Source organism: Hemitrygon akajei, chromosome 20, assembly GCF_048418815.1.
Source record: "Hemitrygon akajei chromosome 20, sHemAka1.3, whole genome shotgun sequence".
NCBI classification, from domain to species: Eukaryota; Metazoa; Chordata; class Chondrichthyes; order Myliobatiformes; family Dasyatidae; genus Hemitrygon; species Hemitrygon akajei.
Window position 1 is genome coordinate 4,229,865 of NC_133143.1, and position 23,821 is coordinate 4,253,685.

Genomic DNA, 23,821 nt, shown 5'->3' on the forward strand with positions numbered 1-23,821 from the left:
GTCTAAAATACAAGAGCAAGGATGTGATACTGAAGCTTTAGAGGGCACTGGTTAGGCCTCACCTTGAGTATTGTGAACAGTTTTGGGCTCATCTAAGAAAAGATGTGCTGGTATTGGAGAGGGTTCAGGAGGTTCACAAGGATGATTCCAGGGATAAGAGGGTTATCACATGAGAAATGTTTGATGGCACAGGGGCTGTACTCGCTGGAATTTAGAAGAATGGATGGTGAGGGGGTTGAAATCTCATTGAAACCTTTTGAATGTTGAAAGGCCTAGACTGCGTAGATGTGGAAAGGATGTTTCCCATGGTGGGGGTCTAAGACAAGAGAGCAGAGCCTCAAGATAGAGGGGCATCCATTTAAAACAGAAATATAGAGAAATTTCTTTAGTCAAAGTGTGGTCAATTTGTGGAGGCCAGGTTGTTGGGTGTATTTAAAACGGAGATTGGTAGGTTCTTGATTGACATAGTATCAAAGGTTATGGGGAGAAGGCCAGGGGGTGGGGCTGATGAGTGGAAATAAACAGGATTGAACAGCTGAGCAGACTCGATAGGTCAAATGACCTAATTCTGCTCCAGTGTCTTAAGGTCTTTTCTACCCCCGACACTCTTGATCATCTAGCATACTGCTGATGCCTTTGACTGAAGACTGATGCAAGATACTTATTCAGTTCAGCTGCCATTTCCTTGTCCATTACTACCACTGCGGCATCATTTTCCTGCAGTCCAATATCCACTCTTGCCTCCCCTTTATGCAATGTATCTGAAGGGACTTTTGGTATCCTCTAATATTATTGGCTAGCTCCATCTTTACCTTCTTAATTATTTTTTTTGTTGGCTTTTTCTTTTTTTTTTAAAAAACAACTTCTAAATCCCCACTAGTTTTTGCTCTATTTTTGGCTTTTATGTTGGCTTTGACTTCTCTTGATGGCCATGGTTGTGTCATCTTGCCTTTAGAATATTTGCCTCTTTAAGATGTGTCCCCGTGGACAGCACAGGCTATCGTGGCTTGCAGCAGGATCTGAACAAGTTGAAAAAATGTGCTGGAGTATGGCAGATGGAATTTAACACAGAAGTGTGGTGTTGTACTTTGGGAGGACAAACCAGGATTGTGAATGGTAGGGCACTGAGGAGTGTGGTAGGACACAGATCGCTGAAAGTGGCGTCACAGATAGGTGGGGTTGTAAAGACAGTTTTTGGCACATTGGCCTTCATAAATCAAAGTAGTGAGTACAGGAGTCGTGATGTTATGTTGGAATTGTTTAAGACTTTGGTGAGGCCTAATTTTGAATATTGTGTGCAGCTTTTGTTACCTACTTACAGGAAAGATGTAAATAAGGTTAAAAGAGTACAGATAAAATTGACAAGGATGCTGCCAGGTCTGGAGGACCTGAATTATAAGGAAAGATCGAACAGGGTAGAACTTTATTCCCTGGAATGTAAAAGATTGCCAAGAACACGAGGGGAAACATTTTCACTCAGAGGGTAGTGAGAGTGTGGATTGAGCTGCCAGCACAAGTGGTGGGTGTGATTTCAATTTCAGTGTTTAAGAGAAGTTTGGATAGGTACAAGGCTAGGAGGCTATGGTCTGGGTGCAGGTTAACGGGACTGAGCAGTAAATGGTTCAACATGGACTAGTTGCGCAGAAGGGCCTGCTTCTGTGTTGTAGCTTTCTATGACTATGACACAAAGGCTGGTGGAGTTGTGCATATCGTAGGCTGCCGTATGTTACAACAGAACACAGACATGATGCAGGCTGAAAATAACAGATGGAGTTCAACCCAGAGAAGGGTGAAGAAATTCTCTTTGGAAGGTTGAGCTTGAAGCAAAATATAGGTTTAATCGTAGAATTCTTAGCAATGTGGAGGAACAGAGGGATCTTGGTGCTCACCACCATAGATCCCTTAAATCAGCTATGCAATTTCACGTGTTATGTTGGCCTTTATCAGCTGGGGGACCAAGTTCAAGAACTGCAAGGTAATGTTCAGCCCTTTTAAGCTCTGGTTTATTCTTGGAGTATTGGTCACTTCATTATAGGGAGGATGTAGAAGCTTTAGGGAGGGCACAGAGGAGATTTACTAGTTTGCTTATTGCATTAGAGAGCTTGGCTTATGGATGATAGTTTGAGTGAAGTACAGCTTTCCTTCGAGTGCAGGAGGATGATAGGCAGCTTGGTAGAGGTGCACAAGAGGGGCAGCCTGAGACATTACCCCCAGGGAGGAAATGACTAATACCAGAGGGCATAATTTTAAGGTGATTCGAGAAAAGTATGGGGGGGGGGGGTGTCAAAGGTTTTTTAAAAACAGAGTGGTGAGTGCATGGACCACCCTACCAGGGGTGGTGGTAGATCCAGATACATTAGGGACACTTAAGAAACTCTTAGATAGGCAGACAGATAATAGAAAAATGGAGAGCTATATAGGGGGGAGGACTAGATTGATCTTGGAGCAGGTTAAAAGGACAGCAAAACATTGTAGGTTGAAGGGTCTGTACTCCCAATAGGGTTCTATGTTCTGTAAGTTCAGCCGAGCAGCAGGTAACTAAATTCCTCAACTGCTCCTACTTGACTGTTATGCTCCCAGCAACGAATGAACGAAATACTTTTGAAATTGAGAAAAATCAACCCTGAACTCAAAATAGTTTGCTTCTTTTCAAGTTTCCAAAGTATAACAAAAAACATTTGAAACAGCTTAGGTGACAAAATGATACCTACACAAAGAAAACATCAGAAGTAGTTCCAAGTTTAAAGCATCTTAGTTAACCGAGACAGCTCATATAATTAACATAGTTATCAAAGCTTTTCTAACATACTAACTCCATGGCATTTTACTTACGTTCACCCATTTGTACTGACCAGCTTCACTTTCACCCATTTCCCTAGTGACACTGCTGGACTGCTGGGAACTTTAATAAAACAAGAGTGAACGGATGTCAAAGGAAGAGTTGCCGACTAATTCACATCTATAATTTTCTATACCGAGTTATTTACCAGTTAAACATTTTTTTTAAAAAAACAAGGTGGGGTGGTGGTGGAAGTGGGAAAAATTATGGTTAAAATGGATTGCCCAAAATAAACTAGTTTAACAACTTTGACGGGAGGAGTTGTACTTTATTTTCAGTGAAATGTGATAGGAAAGTTAAAGTTAACACACAATATTGAAAAAAGGATATAGGAAATTATTTTGGTCTAGGAACCGATAAAGTGAATGAACAGAATAAAGTTGCCAAGTTTATTTAGATCCCAAAATATTTCTCTTATGCATAGCTATTTGTCAATCATGGACAACTCTATATACTTCACTGTTTAATACTGTCAAATGCATTCAGAAGGAGCAATTTAATTCCACAAAACAAACAACAAAAAAAGAGAACCACAATTCATATGCTTTACTGTCTTTTCTTCAAAAGGCTGTTTTCTGGATTAGAGCTCCAAGATAGCTGGGCAACCTCTTAAGAGGGAGACATAAGAGATCAGAGCGTAAAAACACTGCAGAAGCAGGAAATCTGAAACAAAAACTGGAAGAATTTTACCCATTTGATCTCTCTTACATCTGTCTGTCACAGATAAATCATCTTTGTCCCAGCTCTACAAAGTTCACTAAGTGCCCAGAAGCCACTTAACCTCAGTTTTGAAAAGTCAATGACATTCACAAGAGATAGAATTTCATAGCTCTATAAACATAGACAGTCTCAACATGAGATTGTTGTCAGCCAGAGAGAAAAGCCTTTCAACAACCCTGTCAATCCGAAAATTCTTGACTCAGATTATTTCTTCCTTCAAAACTCAGAAGCAATCTTATTCAGTCCTCCCTCATCCCAGAAATCAATCAATAACACATTTAGAATTATTATAGTAACCAGAACAAGTATATACAAAACAGTTATTGGCACGCAAGATAATTCCTCAGGCAAGTTGACCCAATTTAAAAGGAATGCTGCAGATTAAGATGGACTGTAGGTTACTCAATAGAATTTAAATAATTAAGCATGGCTCAATGGTTAATTAATTGCAGGAAGATCAAGTAACAGTTTTCAACCTGCTTGCAAAAGCACCAATTTCTCAAATAAATAGAACAAATTGAGCTGATACTGCACTATCTAACTCTAAACATCACAGATAATAGCATATTATTCCTCAATTACTTTAATACCTACTACATATGATTTGAACATAAGGGGAATGGAATGTCACCACCTGCCCTGACACCCTTCTATGTGCCTGTATCCACAGTCACCACTGCAAACTTCGGATCCATCTTCCAAAGAACGATCCCGTGAGAAGTATCTCGTCCAGATGGAGTTACTGGCTGTGTGCAGACATTTTTAATCTTTCCTTACAACAATCTGAGGTTCCCATTGCTTTAGGACCAATATCACCCAAGTACCTAGAAAGGCAAGGTGCCTTAACAACTACTGCCCCGGTAGCTCTGACAACCCCATCAAGAAGTGCTTTGTAAGGCTGGTTTAATTCTAGCCACCCAGGCAGCCTTCATACACTGCAATTTACCTACTGCTGAAACACGTCCACGGCTGACACCATCGCCCAAGCCTTGCACTCACCTATGGAGCATCTGGATAGTAAAGAGAACAAAGGTAGACTGCAATTTATTTATTTTTATTTAGAGATACAACGAGTTGCACCACACAGTAATCCACCAATTTAACCACAGTCCACTCAGAGGACAATATACAATGATCAACTCATCTACTAACTAACAGGTCTTTAGACTGACCGTGGAAGGAAAGCCGGGCACCCGGAAAAAACCTGCACGTTCACGGGAAGAACACACAAACCTTTTAAAGATGGCGCCAGCATTGAACTCTGAATTCCAACGCTCCAAACTGTGACTGCACCACACAGATTGCTACGCTGCATTCAATACTATAATTCCAAGCAAATCCATCTCCTGACTCAACACTGGTGCCCCACAAGGCTACGTCACTTTACTCCCTATGCACTAAGTGGCCAAATTCTGACCATATTGTAAGGTCAACTGTACATCGTATGCTACTAAGCACAAGACCATAAGATCTAGGAGCAGAAGTAGGCCATTCAGCCCATCAAGTCTGCTCCGCCATTCAATCATGGCTGATCCAATTCTCCAGTCATCTCCACTCCCCTGCCTTCTCCCCATGCGCTTTGATGCTCTGGCTAATCAAGAACCTACCTTTCTCTGCCCTGAATGCACCCAATGACTTGGCCTCCACAGACGCTCATGGCAACAAATTCCACAGATATACCTTCCTCTGACTTCCACATCTCTGTTCGAAATGCACGTCCTTCAATCCTGAAGTTATGCTCTCTTATCCTAGAATCCCCTATCATGGGAAATAACTGCCATATCTAGTTTCTATGAGATCCCTCCTCATTCTCCTGAACTCCAGGGAACACAGCCCAAGAGCTGCCAGATGTTCCTCATACGGTAACCCTTTCATTCCTGGAATCATTCTTGTGAATCTTCTCTGAACCCTCTTCAATGTCGGTATATCCTTTCTAAAATAACACTCCCAAGTGTGGTCTCACGAGCACCTTATAGAGCTTCAACATCACATCCTTGCACTTATATTCTATACCTACAGAAATGAATGCCAACATTGCATTCACCTTCTTCACAACTGACTCAACCTGGAGGTTAACCTTTAGGGTACCTTGCACAACGACTCCAAAGTTTCTTTGTACCTTTGCATTTTGAATTCTCTCCCCATCTAAATAATAGTCTGCCCGTTTATTTCTTCCACCAAAGTGCATGACCATATCCTTTCCAACATTGTATTTCATTTGTCACTTCTTTGCCCATTCCCCTAAACTATCCAAGTCTCTCTGCAGGCTCTCTGTTTCCTCAACGCTACCCGCTCCCTCCACCTACCTTTGTATCATTGGCAAATTTAGCCACAAATCCATTAATACCATAGTCCAAATCATTGACATACATTGTAAAAAGCAGCAGTCCCAACACCGACCCCTGTGGACTCCACTGGTAACCGACAGCCAGCCAGAGTAGGATCCCTTTATTCCCACTCTTGGGTTTCTGCCGATCAGCCAATGCTCCACCCATGCTAGTAACTTCCCTGTAATTTCATGGGCTCTTATCTTGCTATGCCACCTCATGTGTGGCATCTTGTCAAAGGCCTTCTGAAAATCCAAATACACCATGTCTACTGTATCTCCTTTGTCTACCCTGATTGTAATTTCCTCAAAGAATTGCAGCAGGTTTGTCGGGAAAGATTTTCCCTTCAGGAAACCATGCTGGCTTTGGCCTATCGTGTCATGTGCCTCGAGGTACTCCGTAATCTCATCCTGAACAATCAATTTCAACAGCTTCTCAACCACTGATGTCAGGCTAACAGGTCTATAATTTCCTTTCTGTTGCCTCCCACCCTTCTTAAATAGCAGAGTAACATTTGCAATTTTCCAATCATCTGGTACAGTGCCAGAATCTATCGATTCTTGAAAGATCATTGTTAATGTCTCCGTAATCTCTCCAGCTACTTCCTTCAGAACCCAAGGGGGCATTCCATCAGGTCCAGGAGATTTATCCGCCCTCAGACCATTAAGCTTCCTGAGCACCTTCTCAGTCATAATTTTTACTGCACAAACTTCACTTCCCTGACACTCTTAAATGTCTGGTATGCTGCAGATGTCTTCCACTGTGAAGACTGATGCAAAATTCACATTCAGTTCCTCTGCCATCTCTGCATCTCATTACAATATCTCCAGCGTCATTTTGTATTGGTCCTATATCTACCCTCGATTCTCTTTTACCCTTTATATACTTAAAGCTGCTAGTATCTTCTTTGATATTAGTCACAGGTTTCCTCTCATAATTCATATTTTCCTTCCAAATGACCTTCTTTGTTTTCTTCTGCAAGTTTTAAAAAGCTCCCCAATCCTCCATCTTCCCACTAGCTCTGTTTTCCTTGTATGCCCTCTCTTTTGCTTTTATTTTGGCTCCGACTTCACTTGTCAGCCACGGTAGTGTCTTTCTTCCCTTTGAAAATTTCTTATTTGGAATATATCTGCCTTGCACTTCCCTCATTTTTCGCAGAAACTCCAGCCATTGCTGCTCTGCTGTCTTTCCTGAAAATGTCCCTTTCCAGTCAACTTCGGCTAGTTCCCCTCTCATGCCATTGTAATTTCCTTTATTCCACTGAAATACTGACACATTGGATTTTATTTATTCTCTCTCAAATTCAAAGTGAACTCAATCATATTGTGATCACTGTTCCCTAAGGGTTTCTTAACCTTAATCTCTCTTATCACCTCCGGATCATTGTACAACACCCAATCCAGCACAGCCGATCCCATAGTGGGCTCAACAACAAGCTGTTCCAAAAAGCCATCCCTTAGACATCCTACAAATTCTCTCTCGAGGTCCAGTACTGGCCTGGTTTTCCCAATCCACTTTCATGTTAAAATCCCCAACGATTATCAGGACATTGCCTTTCTGATATGCCTTTTCTATCTCCTGCTGTAATTTGTAATCCATATCCCAGCTGCCGCTGGGAGGCTTATAAACGACTGTGATTAGGGTCCTTTTACCCTTGCCATTTCTTAACTCAACCCATAGAGACTCTATGTTTTCCAATTCTATGTCATCTCTTTCAAATAATTTAATATTTTTTATACACAGAGCCACACCAACCCCTCTCCCTACTAACCTATCTGTCCAATATACCGTATATCCTTCGACCTTCAGCACCCAATGACAGCCGTCCTTTAGCCAAATTTCAGAGATGGTCACAATGTCGTATTTGCCAATCTGTAGCTGAATTTCAAGATCGTCCATTTTATTCCTGCTCTAACTTCATCTATAAGTTTGCAGATGATACCACCGTGTGGGCCACATCTCAACTAATAATAGGTCAGAGTACAGGAAAGAGATAGCGAGCCTAATGACAAGGTGTAATGACAACAACTTTTCCTTCAATGTCAGAAAAACAAGAGATAGTCATTGACTTCCGTAAGGGACAGTGCACATGCTCCTGTCTATATTTACAATGCTGAGGTTGGGCTGGTTGGTGTTTAAATTTCCTAGGAATGACCTGTCCTGGTCAAGAAGGCTCACTACCACCTTTACTTCCTCAGAAGGCATCCTTATCAATTTTTGTTGATGCTCCATAGACAGCCCAACAGCTGGGTAAGGCAACTGCTCTGCCCAGGACTGCAAGAGACTGTAGTGAGCTGGATACAACACGAAAACTGCCCTGCATGGACTCCTGTCTACAGACCCTATGCTTATTCTGCATTCTGTTGCTGTATTGATGTAATGAAATGGATGCCATGCAAACCAAAATTTTACACTCTACCTTGTACATGTGACAATAACCCAAGTTATCAATTCCTCTAGAAAACAAAGAATTAAAATGCTTCCAATTCCAAGTCCGTGGACTCCAAAGCTAGCAGAACTATCATTTATTCCATCTTCCTCACAACAATATCTTAGAAGCAATAATTCTCTTTGGGGCAGCCCTAGGGTGTGAATGACATGATCCATGACAGAACGTATGTAGAAGTCACAGATAGTTTGCAAAATACCACTCAGACACACACAACACTTCTGGGACAATGTTCAGTTGACAGATAAGACAAAAGTTGAAATTTTTTGGTAGATATGTTTGGAAGAAAAAGGACACTGCACACTAACACCTCATTCCAACTGTGAAGCATGGTGGAAGGAGCATCGTGGTTTGGGGCTGCTTTGCTGCCTCAGGGCCTGGACAGCTTGCAATCGTTGATGGAACAATGAATTCAAAATTGAAGTTGGATGATCCGAAACACAAGAGGAAATCAACAGAACGGTTCAAAAAGAACATTTGTGTTTTGGAATGGCCAAGTCAGAGTCCAGATTGAGATCCTATGACATGATCTGAAGATTGCTGCTCATGCAAGGCATCTCAAAATATTGATGAACTGAAACATTTGTATGGAGCAATGGTCTAAAATTCCTCCTCACCAACTCTGATCAGCAACTACAGGAAACATTCAGTTAAGGTTATTGCTGCTAAGAGGTTCTACCAGATATTAAATACAAGAATTCACATACTTTAAACAATGTGCTCAATGAAGACCTGAAACATACAATTGTTTGTCTGTTATTAGTCGAGGCAGATTATGTTTGTCTATTATTGTGATTTAGATGAAGATCAAATCACATTTCATGAGTAACTAATGCAGAAAACCAAGGAATTGCAAAAGGAATCAACTTTTTCTTGCAACTGTAAGATAAACAAGTAAAAATGATCAGGGTTATAACTGACAAGCTTTCGAGTGACACAAAAATTGGTGGGGTTCCAATGGTGAAGAAAATAGTCTAAGAATACAGCAGGGCAGATAAGCTGAAAGTTGAATGGAATTTTATCTGGAAAAGTGTGAAATAATGCATCAAATAAGTCAAATTCTGCAGGACAATAAACATGGCAGAGACCCTTGCAATGTTAATATACAGAGACTACAGGATACGCCCATAGCTTGCGTAAGTAGTGGCACACCGTACTTCCAAGACATCAAGTACGAGTCAAGATGCCTGTTGCAGTTGTGCAAAGCATTGGTTATACTGCTATGATATTGTGCAGCGCTTTCATTACACTACAGGATATGGTGCCTACAGAGTACATGAGGAATTCACTAGGATTTTTGAGTATGGTAGTTCAAAGGGAAGATTGGAAAGGCTGGGCTCATTCTCACTGGAATGGTGACCTTAGAGACTACTAAAACCATATGGGGATGGATAGGTTAGTTATAATCCTTTACCCAGAGTGGGCAGGATTTAGAATGGGAGAGCACAGGTTTAAGGTGAAAGGGAGAAATTTAAAGATCTGACCAGCAAGCTTTACACATACTAGGTGGCAATTATCAGGAATGAGATGTCAGAGTTGGCATGGTAGTGGTGGATAAATTATAGAATTTCAAATTTACTGAGACGGGTACCTAGGGCACAAAATGTGAAATATAGGCAAATTGGATATCAGAACAGATGAAGTGGGCTGGAAAGACCTGTTTCTATGTTATATGATGCAATTACTCTATAATGGCATATCCTTGTTCTCATAAATCAAAACAACAGAAGTTATGTACACAGTATGTTCCAAAACTCCTACCTTAACTGGGCACTGGAGAGCAAACAGCAAATTATTGATACCTGGGACAACATTTTAATAGAGAAATTTAAAACTGCTGGAAATATAAAGCTAAAACTGAAATTGTAGGAAATAGTCATTAAGTCAGGCCACATCAGTGGGAACTGAAAAACTTAACACTTCATTTTTTCTCATTAGTTTTGCCTACGCTCTCATTTCCTAACTGTTCCCATTCACTTATTGGCCATCTTACCTCCAGTGGTCACCCTAGTTAAATCCCACAGGATACAAACTTCCCCCACTACTGAACAAGATTTTGTCTCTTTCAAATGATCGCTTCAAAGGATCCCTGGCCTGGTTTCCTTGCCTCAAATATGACCTGACCGGCTTAGTATTTTAAGCACTTCTGTTTAATATTAAACAATTCTAATTTTTTTAACTGTTAGCTTAAAAATAGACAGTACCCAAGGCTTTATATTTGATATTTTTAGACATAATGGAATGCAGGAAAAGCTAGCTGAGGCTTGCAATATATTCAAATTTAGTCATTCAGTCCCAAAAGCAATCAGTTATCGAGACAATGAGAGACTTACAGGATCCGTCAGCATGGCTCTAGAGTGAGAAGCCAAGGCAAGGAAAGCCAGTGCATTGAAGATAATCCCATTTATGATACTGTACAGCAAATCTTTTCCAGGGATGAGCATTACAAAAACCACCACAAACTCTGCATAGAAAATCAGCATCCAGGTTACAATGACACAGGCCAGCCCACAACCATCTTTGATGAACCAGATCCTATCCATCGAGCTGTCACTGGAAGGGGGTGGTACACACTGATCAGCTTGCAGATATTCAGCTCGCCGCTCAATGTCTCTGTTGCGACTAGTTGATATCATGATCTAATATGTAGTCCATAATTAAACCTGTTAATTCAAGAGAAAAGAAACAGCCATTTGCAATGGTACTACTGGACTCAGTTATGCAGCACAGAAACAACATTAAGTATCATCTGTACTAATCCCATGTACTTACACTTGGTTCAGAGCCTTCTAAGTTTTAACAATTCAAAAATCAGAGTCAGGTTTAATATCACTCCAAGCCCACCCTCAGGACAGGACATAACCCAACCCCTCCCCACGCCCATACCCTTGGGACAGGCACCCACTCCTCAGGACGGGACCACACCTGTCCCAAGCCTACCTTCGGGATGGAACAGCCCTTAAGTGTATTGTCTCTTTGTATTTGCCTTGCCAAGGTGCAACATCTCCCATTTCCCTGCCCATATCTGCATCTGATCTATTTTGCACTCTATTCTTTGCTAGTCTTCTACACCATCCACAAATCCACCAGTCTTTGTATATTCTGCAAACTTACCAACCCACCCATCTACGTTTTCATCCAGGTCATTCGTATACATCACAAGCAGCAGAGTTCCTAGCACAGATCCCTGTGAACTCCTTCGCTCAAATGAGTCCTTTTGACCACAACGCTGTCTTCTATATGTAAAGCCAGTTCTGAATCCAAACAGCCAATTTGATGTGGAGCCCATCCATCTTAATCTTCTGGATTAGCCTCCCATGAAGGATTTTGTCCAATGCCTCACTAAAATCCATGTGGACAACATCCACTGTCCGACCCTCATCAATCTCTCTCATCATCTTGTCAATACACTCAGTCAAGTTGCTATGACTTGACCCGCACAAAGCCACACTGACTCTTCCCATACATCTATCCGTAGAAACATAGAACCTGTATTGTGCTGTAGGTTTTCTTCGGCCCACAATGCTGTCCCAAACATGTTCTTACTTTAGAAATTACCTAGGGTCACCCATTGCACTCTATTTTTCTAAGCTCCAGACCTCCTCCACCATTGCTGGCAGCATATTCCAGTCTCTGCGTACAAAACAAGCCACAATCGCATAGTATTACAGTAGGGGTCACCAACCTTTTGAAGCCCAAGATCCCCTACCTCGGCCTTAGTGAAAGGCAAGATCGACCACAGATCGATTAGTCACACGCATGCACACCGGGGCAGAAAAGACCGGAAGTAAAACCCCGCAACCCAGAAGTAGAAATAATGTATAAACACCAGGGGTCACCATCCTCGTTTTGCACCGCGGACCGGTTTAATATTGACAATAATCTTGAGGACCGGCCGATGGGGGGAGGGTTCCACTGGAATACGGCGATACTCAAAGCAGGTTCCTCATGTCCAGTCTATTCAGCAATTCAGTTAACGTGACTCTTTGCACTTAACTGTTGTCCTGCTTGCTCACATTTTTAACGCTGGAAAAAAACTTGGCGGGTTTGTATTTAAGTGCAAGGTGCTTGGACTTAGGGTATCGAAGCAGTTTTGAGGGCTTCATCGCCTCATTAAACCACCGCCTTGGCCAGGTGTGTCTGTTCCCGTACCGGGGCCGCGGCTGTCGCAGTGCGGAGAGAGAGACCGACCGACCGACCGCCACCTTGGCCAGGTGTGTCTGTTCCCGTACTAGGGCTGTGGTTGTCGCAGTCCGGAGAGAGAGACCGACCGACCGACCGCCACCTTGGTCAGATGTATCTCCTCCCGTACTGGGGCTGTGGCTGTCGCAGTGCGGAGAGAGAGACCGACCGACCGACCGTCACCTTGGTCAGATGTATCTCCTCCCGTACTGGGGCTGTGGCTGTCGCAGTGCGGAGAGAGAGACCGACCGACCGCCCGCCCGCCACCTTGGTCAGATGTATCTCCTCCCGTACTGGGGCCACAGCGGTCACAGTCCGGAGAGAGAGACCGACCGCCACCTTGGTCAGATGTATCTCCTCCCGTACTGGGGCCACAGCGGTCACAGTCTGGAGAGAGCGACCGACCGCCCGCCACCTTGGTCAGATGTATCTCCTCCCGTACCGGGGCCGCGGCGGTCACAGTCCGGAGAGAGCGACCGACCGCCACCTTGGTCAGATGTATCTCCTCCCGTACTGGGGCCACAGCGGTCACAGTCTGGAGAGAGCGACCGACTGCCCGCCACCTTGGTCAGATGTATCTCCTCCTGTACCGGGGCCGCGGCGGTCACAGTCCGGAGAGAGCGACCGACCGACCGCCGCCTTGGTCAGATGTATCTCCTCCCGTACCGGGGCCACGGCGGTCACAGTCCGGAGAGAGTGACCGACCGACCGCCCGCCACCTTGGTCAGATGTATCTCCTCCCGTACCGGGGCCGCGGCGGTCACAGTCCGGAGAGAGCGACCGACCGACCGCCCGCCACCTTGGTCAGATGTATCTCCTCCCATACCGGGGCCGCGGCGGTCACAGTCCGGATAGACCTACCGCCCGCCACCCTGGTCAATGTATCTCCTCCCGTACCAGGGCCGCGGCGGTCACAGTCCGGAGAGACCGACCGCCCGCCACCTTGGTCAATGTATCTCCTCCCGTACCGGGGCCGCGGCGGTCACAGTCCGGAGAGAGCGACCGAACGACCGCCCGCCACCTTGGTCAGATGTATCTACTCCCGTACCGGGGCCGCGGCGGTCACAGTCTGGAGAGAGCGACTGACCGCCCGCCACCTTGGTCAGATGTATCTCTTCCCGCACCGGTCACAGTCCGGAGAGACTGTCCGACCGACCGCCCGCCACCTTGGTCAGATGTATCTCCTCCCGTACCAGGGCCACGGCGGTCACAGTCCGGAGAGAGCGACCGACCGCCCGCCACCTTGGTCAGGTGTATCTCCTCCCGTACCGGGGCCGCGGCGGTCACAGTCCGGAGAGAGAGAGCGACCGACCGCCCGCCACCTTGGTCAGATGTATCTCTTCCCGTACCGGTCACAGTCCGGAGAGACTGTCCGACCGACCGCCCGCCACCTTGGTCAGATGTATCTCCTCCCGTACCAGGGCCACGGCGGTCACAGTTCGGAGAGAGTGACCGACCGCCCGCCACCTTGGTCAGGTGTATCTCCTCCCGTACCGGGGCCGCGGCGGTCACAGTCCGGAGAGAGAGACCGACCGACCGCCCGCCACCTTGGTCAGGTGTATCTCCTCCCGTACCGGGGCCGCGGCGGTCACAGTCCGGAGAGAGAGACCGACCGACCGCCCGCCGCCTTGGTCAGATGTATCTCCTCCCGTACCGGGGCCGCGGCAGTCACAGTCTGGAGAGAGAGAGACCGACCAACCGCCCGCAACCTTGGTCAGATGTATCTCCTCCCGTACCGGGGCCGCGGCGGTCACAGTCCGGAGAGAGCGACCGACCGACCGCTGCCTTGGTCAGATGTATCTCCTCCCGTACCGGGGCCGCGGCGGTCACAGACCGGAGAGAGTGACCGACCAACCGCCCGCCACCTTGGTCAGATGTATCTCCTCCCGTACCGGGGCCGCGGCGGTCACAGTCAGGAGAGAGCGACTGACCGCCCGCCACCTTGGTCAGATGTATCTCCTCCCGTACCGGGGCCGCGGCAGTCACAGTCCGGAGAGAGAGAGAGACCGACCGACCGCCCGCCACCTTGGTCAGATGTATCTCCTCCCGTACCGGGGCCGCGGCGGTCACAGTCCGGAGAGAGCGACCGACCGACCGCCCGCCGCCTTGGTCAGATGTATCTCCTCCCGTACCGGTCACAGTCCGGAGAGACTGTCCGACCGACCGCCCGCCACCTTGGTCAGATGTATCTCCTCCCGTACCGGGGCCGCGGCGGTCACAGTCCGGAGAGACCGACCGACCGACCGCCCGCCACCTTGGTCAGATGTATCTCCTCCCGTACCGGGGCCGCGGCGGTCACAGTCCGGAGAGACCGACCGACCGCCCGCCCGCCACTGCCTTGGCCAGGTGCGTCTGATCCCGTACCAGGGCCGCGGCGGTCGCAGTCCGGAGAGAGCGACCGAGCGAGCGACAGGCCCGCGCCCACCCCACTTGTAGGATCTATCGGCCGACAATAGGTTGTTTCGGTAGATCGCAGCGAGGTAGCTGCTCTGCTACTTACGAAACCCTGAGCCCGAATTAGGTCGTCTGCGAATATTTTAGCACGGGTTCCCCACGAACACCCGGTGTGCTAAACAGGTTTAGAGGCGGCGCCCATCTGTCCGCGCTCCATGCCAGTAGCAACGGCACTTCTCGCCGGCCGCACGAGGCGGCCGGTTACCCCAGGCCAACCAGTGATCCCTGACACGCTTGGGTAATGACCTCGTGTGGGTTCAAGTTCAACAGTGGGCGCGACAGGGAATGAGGAAAGGTGCAGCTGACTCATATTGTTTACTTGCAGCCCAGTGGTTGGGGACCAGCGCATGGCGGGGGAGCTACACGCACGCGCACTGGGCAGAAAGAACGGAACTAAAACCCCACAACCCGGAAACAATCTCTCAACAGTATTTGTGTATTTATTTTTCTTTTTTTTTGGGGATCTACTGGGAAAGTCTCAAAGATTGACCAGTCGATCACGATCGACGGGTTGGCGACCACTACATTACAGGAAAGATTCTAACATGGATAGAGCAGTGGCTGTTTGGCTGGATGCAAAGAGTGGAAACAAAGGCAGCTTTTTCTGTTTGGTTGATGGTGACTAGTGGTGTTTCACTGGGTCTGTGATGGGACAGATTCATTTTACATTATATGTCAACTATTTAGATGATGGAATTGATGACTGTGTTGCAAAATTTTCAGATGATATGAAGTCAGGTGGAAAAACAGTTAATTTCAAGGAAGTAGGGATGTTACAGAAGGAGAATAGGAGAATGGGCAAAGTAGTGGCAGATTGAATACAGGGTCCAGAAGCGTTTCATTATGCACTTCGGTAGAAGCAATGAAATGGTTGACTATTTTGTAAATGCAGAGAACATACAAAAATCTTGAGGTGCAAAGGGATTTGGGAGTCCTTGTTCAGGAGTCTGTGGTAAGGAAATCAAATACGATATTAGCATTCATTTCAAGTGGAAGAGAATATAAAAGCAAGGATGTAATGTTTATGAAGCACTGGTGAGGTCTCACTTGCAGTTTTGGGGTCCCTATCTTAGAAAGGATGTGCTAATATTGGAGAGGGTTAGAAACATAGAAAACCTACAGCACAATACAGGCTCTTCGACCCACAAAGCTGTGCCAAACATGTCCTTACCTTAGAACTACCTGAGCTTACCCATAGCACTCTATTTTTCTAAGCTCCATGTATCCATCCAAGTTTTTTTTAAAAGACCGTATTGTTTCCACTTTCACCACCACCGCTAGCAGCCCATTCCACGCACTCACCACTCTCTGCGTAAAAAACTTACCCCTGACATCTCCTCTGTACCTACTTCTAAGCACCTTAAAATTGTGCCCTCTCGTGCTAGCCATTTCAGCCCTGGGAAAAGCCTCTGACTATCCGCATGATCAATGCCTCTAATCATCTTATACACCCCTATCAAGTCACCTCTCATCCTCCGTCACTCCAAGGAGAAAAGGCCAAGTTCACTCAACCTGTTCTCATAAGGCATGCTCCCCAATCCAAGCAACATCCTTGTAAATCTACTCTGCACCCTTTCTATAGTTTCTTCCTGTAGTGAGGTGACCAGAACTGAGCACAGTACTCCAAATGGGGTCTGACCAGGGTGCTATATAGCTGCAACACTACCTCCCGGTTCCTAAACTCAATCCTATGATTGATGAAGGCCAATACACCATACGCCTTCTTAACCACAGAGTCAACCTGTGTAGTAGCTTTGAGCGTCCTATCGACTCAGACCCCAAGATCCCTCTTATCCTCCACACTGCCAAGAGTCTTAACATTAATACTATATTCTGACATCATGTTTGACCTACCAAAATGAACAACCTTACACTTATTGTGTTGAACTTCATCTGCCATTTCTCAGCCCAGTTCTGCATCCTATCAATGTCCCGCTGTAACCTCTGACAGCCCTCCACACTATCCACAACACCTCCAACCTTTGTGTCATCAGCAGATTTACTAATTCATCCCTTCACTTTCTCATCCAGGTCATTTATAAAAATCACGAAGAGTAAGGGTCCCAGAACCTGAGGCACACCACTGGTCACCACCCTCCATGCAGAATATGACACATCCACAACCACTCTTTGCCTTCTGTGAGCAAGCCAATCCTGGAGCCACAAAGCAAGGTCCCCTTGGATCCCATGCCTCCTTACTTTCTCAATAAGCCTTGCATGGGGTACCTAATCAAATGCCTTGCTGAAATCCATATACACTACATCTACTGCTCTTCCTTCATCAATGTGTTTAGACACATCCTCAAAAAATTCAATCAGGTTCGTATGGCCTGACCTGCCTCTGACAAAGCCGTGCTGACTATTCCTAATCATATTATGCCTCTCCTAATGTTCATAAATCCTGCCTCTCAGGTTCTTCTCCATCTACTTACCAACCACTGAAGTAAGACTCACTCGTCTATAATTTCCTGGGCTATCCCTACTCCCTTTCTTGAATAAGGGAATAACATCCACAACCCTCCAACCCTCCGGAACCTCTCCCGTCCTATTGATGATGCAAAGATCATCGCCAGAGGCTCAGCAATCTCCTCCCTCGCCTCCCACAGTAGCCTGGGGTACATCTCATCCAGTCCCGGTGACTTATCTAACTTGATGCTTTCCATAAGCTCCAGCACATCCTCTTTCTAATGTCTATATGCTCAAGCTTTTCAGTCTGCTGTAAGTCATCGCTACAATCGCCAAGGTCCTTTTCCATAGTGAATACTGAAGCAAAGCATTAAGAACCTCGGCTGTCTCCTCTGGTTCCATACACACTTTTCCACACAAAATTCCGTAAGAATTTTCTCAAATGATTTCCTAACAACTGAAGAAAGACTCACCAGTCTGTAGTTTCCAGGATTTTCCCTTGTTCCCTTCTTAAATAGAGGAACAACATTAGCCACTCCCCAGTCCTGCTGGATGTCACCTGTGCCTAGAGAGAGACAAAAATACTGGTCAAAGCCCAACAATCTCATCTCTTACCATCCTCAATAACCTGGGGTAAATCCCATCAGGTCCTGGGGCATACCCACCTTCATACTCATTAGGAGGCCCAGCACTTCCTCCTCCTGGACCACTAAATGCCCCAAGGTATTTATACACTCAGCACTGATCTCCTGGTCCTCCATGTCCCTCTCCTTGCTAAATACTGAAGTAAAATTCTCATTAAGGACCTCGCTCATATTTTCCACATCCAAATGTTCCCCTCTTCATCCTTGAGTGGTCTACCCTCTCGTAAGTTATCCTGTTGCTCTTAGTGCATAGAATACGGTGAGATTCAGCTTAATCCGATTTACCAAGGATTTGTCAAGGGCTCTCCTTTCCCAATTTCCTTCTTTATCTCTTTACTGGCTTCTATATACTCTTCATGTACCTATCCTGACCTATGAAGCTTTACATACTTTTCCTTTCTCTTGACTAAATTCATCCCGTCTTTGGACATCCAAGGATCTCTATCTTTCCATCCCAATCCTTCCTTGTAACAGGAACATACCTTTCCTGTGCACTTTTAATTGTCTTTTAAATACCTTCCACGTCTGACGTGGATTTGCCAGCAAATAGGTGTTCCCAGTTAACTCTCCCCAGTTCCTGTCTAATGCCCTGGTAATTTGCTCTATTCCAATTTAAATCTCTCCTGCAAGGACCATACCTATCCTTATCTATAGCTATCTTGAAAGTTGAAGATTTGTGGTCAGTATTCACCCACCGAAGGATCAGTCACCAGGGCCAGTACAAACCCCCTCCCACCAGATTACCCTTCTCCGCCCCGCTTTCCTCGCCTAACTCCGTCTATCCTGGGACAAAACGCACCCTTTACCCAGCCTCGCCTACCCCGGGACAACCCAGCCCCGCCTACCTCGCCTATCCTGGGGCAACCCGGCCCCCCTCGCCCAACCTGGGGCAAACCCGTCCCCTTGCTTACCTCGGGACAATCCACCTTCACGCCAGGCCCACCGTTACCCAGGACGCTGGAAGGAAACGGAAACCAGATTCCAGCCGCCTGGACTGCCGCCGGTTCCGCCCATGAACGTTCCCTTCCCCGTTCTCAGACGTCATGACGTCAGCACGAGTTGAGCAACATTTATTTTCGACGTTCCCCGAAAACCGCTACGCTATTTCATCCCATAATGCATGGCGATAGTATTGACGCACTTCCGCAAGACTGACGTTTCGGCGTGTCCGCGCATGCGCTTTTCTACGGGACCGGCCGGTCGCTCGCCAATGATCCGAGGATGGCGGCCGTGGTGCTGAGTGATGCGGAGCGGGTCTATGTGATGTACGGTGTGCAGGTGGGAGCCCGGAGTTGACGCGTGGGCTCGGGAGGAGTACCGGGACGGTGTGTAGAGAAAGCCCCCTTTCACTCTCCCCGGAGAGACTGGGTGCTTCCACCGAACGCCACAAGCTGCTGAATTCTGCACAACGAGGAAATCTGCAGATGCTGGAGATTGAAGCAACACACACAAAATGCTGGTGGAACACAGCAGGCCAGGCAGCATCTATAGGGAGAAGCACTGTCGACGTTTCGGGCCGAGACCCTTCGTCAGGACTAACTGAAAGGAAAGATAGTAAGATTTGAAAGTAGTGGGGGGAGGGGGAAATGCGAAGTGATAGGAGACCGGAGGGGGTGGGATGAAGCTAAGAGCCAGACAGGTGATTGGTAAAAGGGATACAGAGCTAGAGAAGGGAAAGGATCGTGGGATGGGAGGCCTTGGGGGAAAGAAAGGGGGAGGGGAGCACCAGACGGGAGATGGAGAACAGGCAAAGAACGATGGGCAGTGTGGCCTTTTATATATTGGTGAGACCCGACGCAGACTGGGAGACTGTTTCGCTGAACACTTACGCTCGGTCCGCCGAGAAAGCAGGATCTCCCAATGGCCACACATTTTAATTCCTCGTCCCATCCCCATTCTCATATGTCTACTGTCAAGGTGAAGCCACACTCAGGTTGGAGGAACAACACCTTATATACCGGCTGGGTAGCCTCCAACCTGATGGCATGAACATTGACTTCTCTAACTTCTGTTAATGTCCCTCCTCCCCTTCTTACCCCATCCCTATTTATTTATTATTTTTATTGTATATATTTTTCTTTTTTTTTCTCTCTCTCTTTCCTTTTCACAATCACTCCTTGCCTGTTCTCCATCTTCCTCTGGTGCTCCCTCCCCCTTTCTTTCCTCCAAGGCCTTCCATCTTATGATACTTCCCCTTCTCTAGCCTTGTATCCCTTTTGTCAATCAACTTTCCAGCTCTTAGCTTCATCCCTCCCCCTCCTGTCTTCTCCTATCATTTCGGGTCTCCCCCTCCCCCTCCCACTTTCAAATCTCTTACTATCTCTTCTTTCAGTTAGTCCTGACGAAGGGTCTCGGCCCAAAACGTTGACTGTGCTTCTCCCTATAGATGCTGCCTGGCCTGCTGCGTTCCACCATTTTGTGTGTGTGTGTTGTTTGAATTTCCAGCGTCTGCAGATTTCCTCATATTAGTGATTGTAGTGATTACTTACAGCAGACTGAAAAGCTTGAGCATGTAGATATTAAGAAAGAGGATGTGCTGGAGCTTTTGGAAAACATCAAGTTAGATAAGTTGCCGGGACTGGACGAGATGTACCCCAGGCTACTGTGGGAAGCGAGGGAGGAGATTGCTGAGCATCTGGCGATGATCTTTGCATCATCAATGGGGACAGGAGAGGTTCCGGAGGATTGGAGGGTTGTGGATGTTGTTCCTTTATTCAAGAAAGGGAGTATAGATAGCCCAGGAAATTATAGACAAGTGAGTCTTACCTCAGTGGTTGGTAAGTTGATGGAGAAGATCCTGAGTCGCAGGATTTATGAACATTTGGAGAGGTTAATGCCCCTCCTCCCCTTCTTACCCCATCCCTGACATTTAGTTGTTTGCCTGTTCTCCATCTCCCTCTGGTGCTCCCCCCCTTCTTTCTCCTGAGGCCTCCTGTCCCATGATCCTTTCCCTTCTCCAGCTCTGTATCACTTTCGCCAATCACCTTTCCAGCTCTTAGCTTCATCCCACCCCCTCCGGTCTTCTCCTATCATTTCGCATTTCCCTCTCCCCCTCCTACTTTCAAATCTCTTACTATCTTTTCTTTCAGTTAGTCCTGACGAAGGGTCTCAGCCGGAAACGTTGACATATAGATGCTGCCTGGCCCGCTGTGTTCCACCAGCATTTTGTGTGTGTTGTTCACTCATGTACCCTGACCCTGCCAAATGTTCTGAGATCTTGTTATGACAGTGCTTCTCCCTATAGATGCTGCCTGGCCCGCTGTGTTCCACCAGCACTTTGTGTGTGTTGTTCGCTCATGTACCCTGACCCTGCCAAATGTTCTGAGATCTTGTTATGACAGTGCTTCTCCCTATAGATGCTGCCTGGCCTGCTGCGTTCCACCAGCATTTTGTGTGTGTTGTTTGAATTTCCAGCATCTGCAGATTTCCTCATGGTGCAGAACTTCAGCAGGTTTCAGTTAGTCCCGACGAAGGGTCTTGCCCCGAAACGTGGACTGAATTTCTGCTCCATCCGTTTTCCGGTATTGTGGTGACCCGAAATGAATGCAGTATTTCAGATGAGTTCTGGCTAACAAAGGCTGGTGTCCCACACGCCTGCTCATCCTTCACTGTCAGCTTCAAGCGTCTCGCACACCGAGGTGTGGTGACTGAGATCGGCAGAGCTCAGCATGTCATGCTGGAAGGAGGAGGCTGTAGAGCTTTTTAGAAGAAGGGGCTACCCTGATATTTTGGTGTACATGTGTATCAGGAAGGAGGAAGTTTATGAAATATAGCAGCATATTAAAACCCCAGAATCTTTCAGGATCTATCCCAGAATGCTGAGGGGAGTCTGGGAGGATTACTGCTACTCTGATGGAGGTTTATAGATTTTCTACAAAACGTCTGTGCCAACCATGATGCCAGTTTGAACCAATTCTATCTGCATGCTGGTGGTCTACATCCCTCCATTTTCTGCCTGTTCATGTGTCATCGCTTTTAGGCTTTCATCAGTACATTCCAGCCATTCATCTTGTAAAACAAAATCTTTTAAAATTCCTTCCCTCTCACCCTAAAACTGCTAAAATGCCCACTATGTTTAGTATTTCCAACCTTGGGGAAAAGCATGGAACTATCTACTCAATCTATGTCTTTGGATTTTGCATGCTCCCCTCAGCACTCCAGAGAAAACAATGCAGGTCTGTCCGATCTCTTGTGACAGTTAGTACACTCTGTAATTCAGGCAGCATGCTGACTCTGCAAAGTCCCTACCACCTTCATTGTGTATGAGGACTAGAACTGCACACCATACTCCAAATGTGGCCTAACAAGTTTTATACAGCTGCAGCATGACTTCCTAACGTTCAGACTCAGCAGACTGACTGATGAAGGCAAGTATTCTGTATGCCGCCGTCACTGCCCTATCCACTTGTGCTGCCATTTTTAGGGAGCTACAGGCCTGCACCTCAAGATCTCTTTCTACAGCAATGCTCCTAAGGTTACCATCTACTTTCCATTTACATTTGACCTTCCATTTGTCTGGATTAAACTCCATCTGCTGTTTCTGATAAGGATGGCGATGTTCAGGAACCTTGGATGGTGAGAGATTCTGCAAATTTAGTCAAAACAAAGGTGTGCAAATTTTGTTCATGCCAAGGAAAGCACGGCAGAATTCAGGGAATCAAGAGCCAAATAAAGATAAGAACAGACATTGTGGGAAAGTATTAGAGGACAGCAAGTTTCGAGAGTATTAGGCAGGAGCTAGGGAGAGTTCATCAAGACAGGCTATTTTTGGGCATATCCATTTATAACATGGAGGATATTTAAAAATGAACTGTACTGAGTACAGGATGGGTATGATAAAATGTATAAAGGGTTAACACGGTCAGTTAAACATAGCAGGCTGTTTCCTCTGAAAGAAACCATTGATGATCAACAGGTGTGCTGATTTTGCTATTCAGTGCTGAGCAATATTTCTTCTTGAAGTTAGCCAGCTAGTGTTTCAAGGTCATTGTCCTTGCGCAGAGGTAAGACCAGCCTGTTCTGTGTATGAGGCCATTATACCTGTTATGTAATTTGTTTCTCGGTACTATCAAGCAATAGATAAGTCTGCAGCTTGGTATGTGTGGGGGTATCTGAACGATTATATCTATTTTGTAAGGGGAACTGTTTGAGCGACTAACTGAGTAAGGCCCGGGAGGCTTTGAATAAAGAATTTGTACTTGTACGGTCACTGAGTGAGTTTATCCTGATTCGACTTCCACAGGTATATTCCATTAGAAAGGAAGGAAATGTATACCAAACTAAGGGAATCTTCGTGATAGAGCTATTTTTTTATTTCGTCCAATAGGAAAAGAAGGCATATGTATCACAAGCAAAATGCTGGAGAAACTCAGCAGGCCAGGCAATATCTATGGGGAAAAAGTACAGTTGATGTTTCAGGCCAAGGCTCTTTAGCAAGATTGCTGGAGGGTTTCAGCCCAAAATGTCGACTGTACTTTTTTCCATAGATGCTGCCTGGCCTGCTGAGTTCCTCCAGTATTTTGTATATGTTGCTTGGATTTCCATCATCTGTATATTTTCTCATGTTTGTGAAGGCACATGTATTGTTCAGAAAACCTTTTGAATATAAAGAAGCCATAAAAGAACTATTGAAGACTATTAGGGTGAAAAAGTCCACAGGTCCTGATAAGGTATTGAGAGAGACGAGATGAGATTGCTAGGTCTTGACAGAGATATTTATATTTTCTCTGGTCACAGGCGAGGTACCAGAGGACTAGAGAGTAGCCAACATTATTCCTTTGTTTAAGATATCCTCACCCTT

General features: G+C 46.1%; 2 protein-coding genes across 11 annotated transcripts in view; one reads left to right on the forward strand and one right to left on the reverse strand.

Annotated features, from left to right (window-relative positions):
- Positions 1 to 19,088, reverse strand: part of LOC140742191 (palmitoyltransferase ZDHHC3) — a 111,519-nt gene extending 92,431 nt beyond the window's left edge. For all 10 annotated transcript variants that reach the window (XM_073072974.1, XM_073072973.1, XM_073072983.1 and 7 more), the window contains exons 1-3: positions 18,933 to 19,088; positions 17,851 to 17,942; positions 10,669 to 10,998 (exon numbers count right to left, since the gene is read on the reverse strand). In XM_073072974.1, the coding sequence (XP_072929075.1) occupies positions 10,669 to 10,971 (303 nt within the window). In that variant the 5' untranslated portion in view covers positions 10,972 to 10,998; positions 17,851 to 17,942; positions 18,933 to 19,088. The remainder of the gene's footprint in view (positions 1 to 10,668; positions 10,999 to 17,850; positions 17,943 to 18,932) is intronic.
- A 76-nt stretch (positions 19,089 to 19,164) lies between these two features.
- Positions 19,165 to 23,821, forward strand: part of exosc7 (exosome component 7) — a 95,523-nt gene continuing 90,866 nt past the window's right edge. The window contains exon 1 of the mRNA XM_073072985.1: positions 19,165 to 19,299. Coding sequence (XP_072929086.1) covers positions 19,243 to 19,299 — 57 coding nt within the window. The 5' untranslated portion in view covers positions 19,165 to 19,242. The remainder of the gene's footprint in view (positions 19,300 to 23,821) is intronic.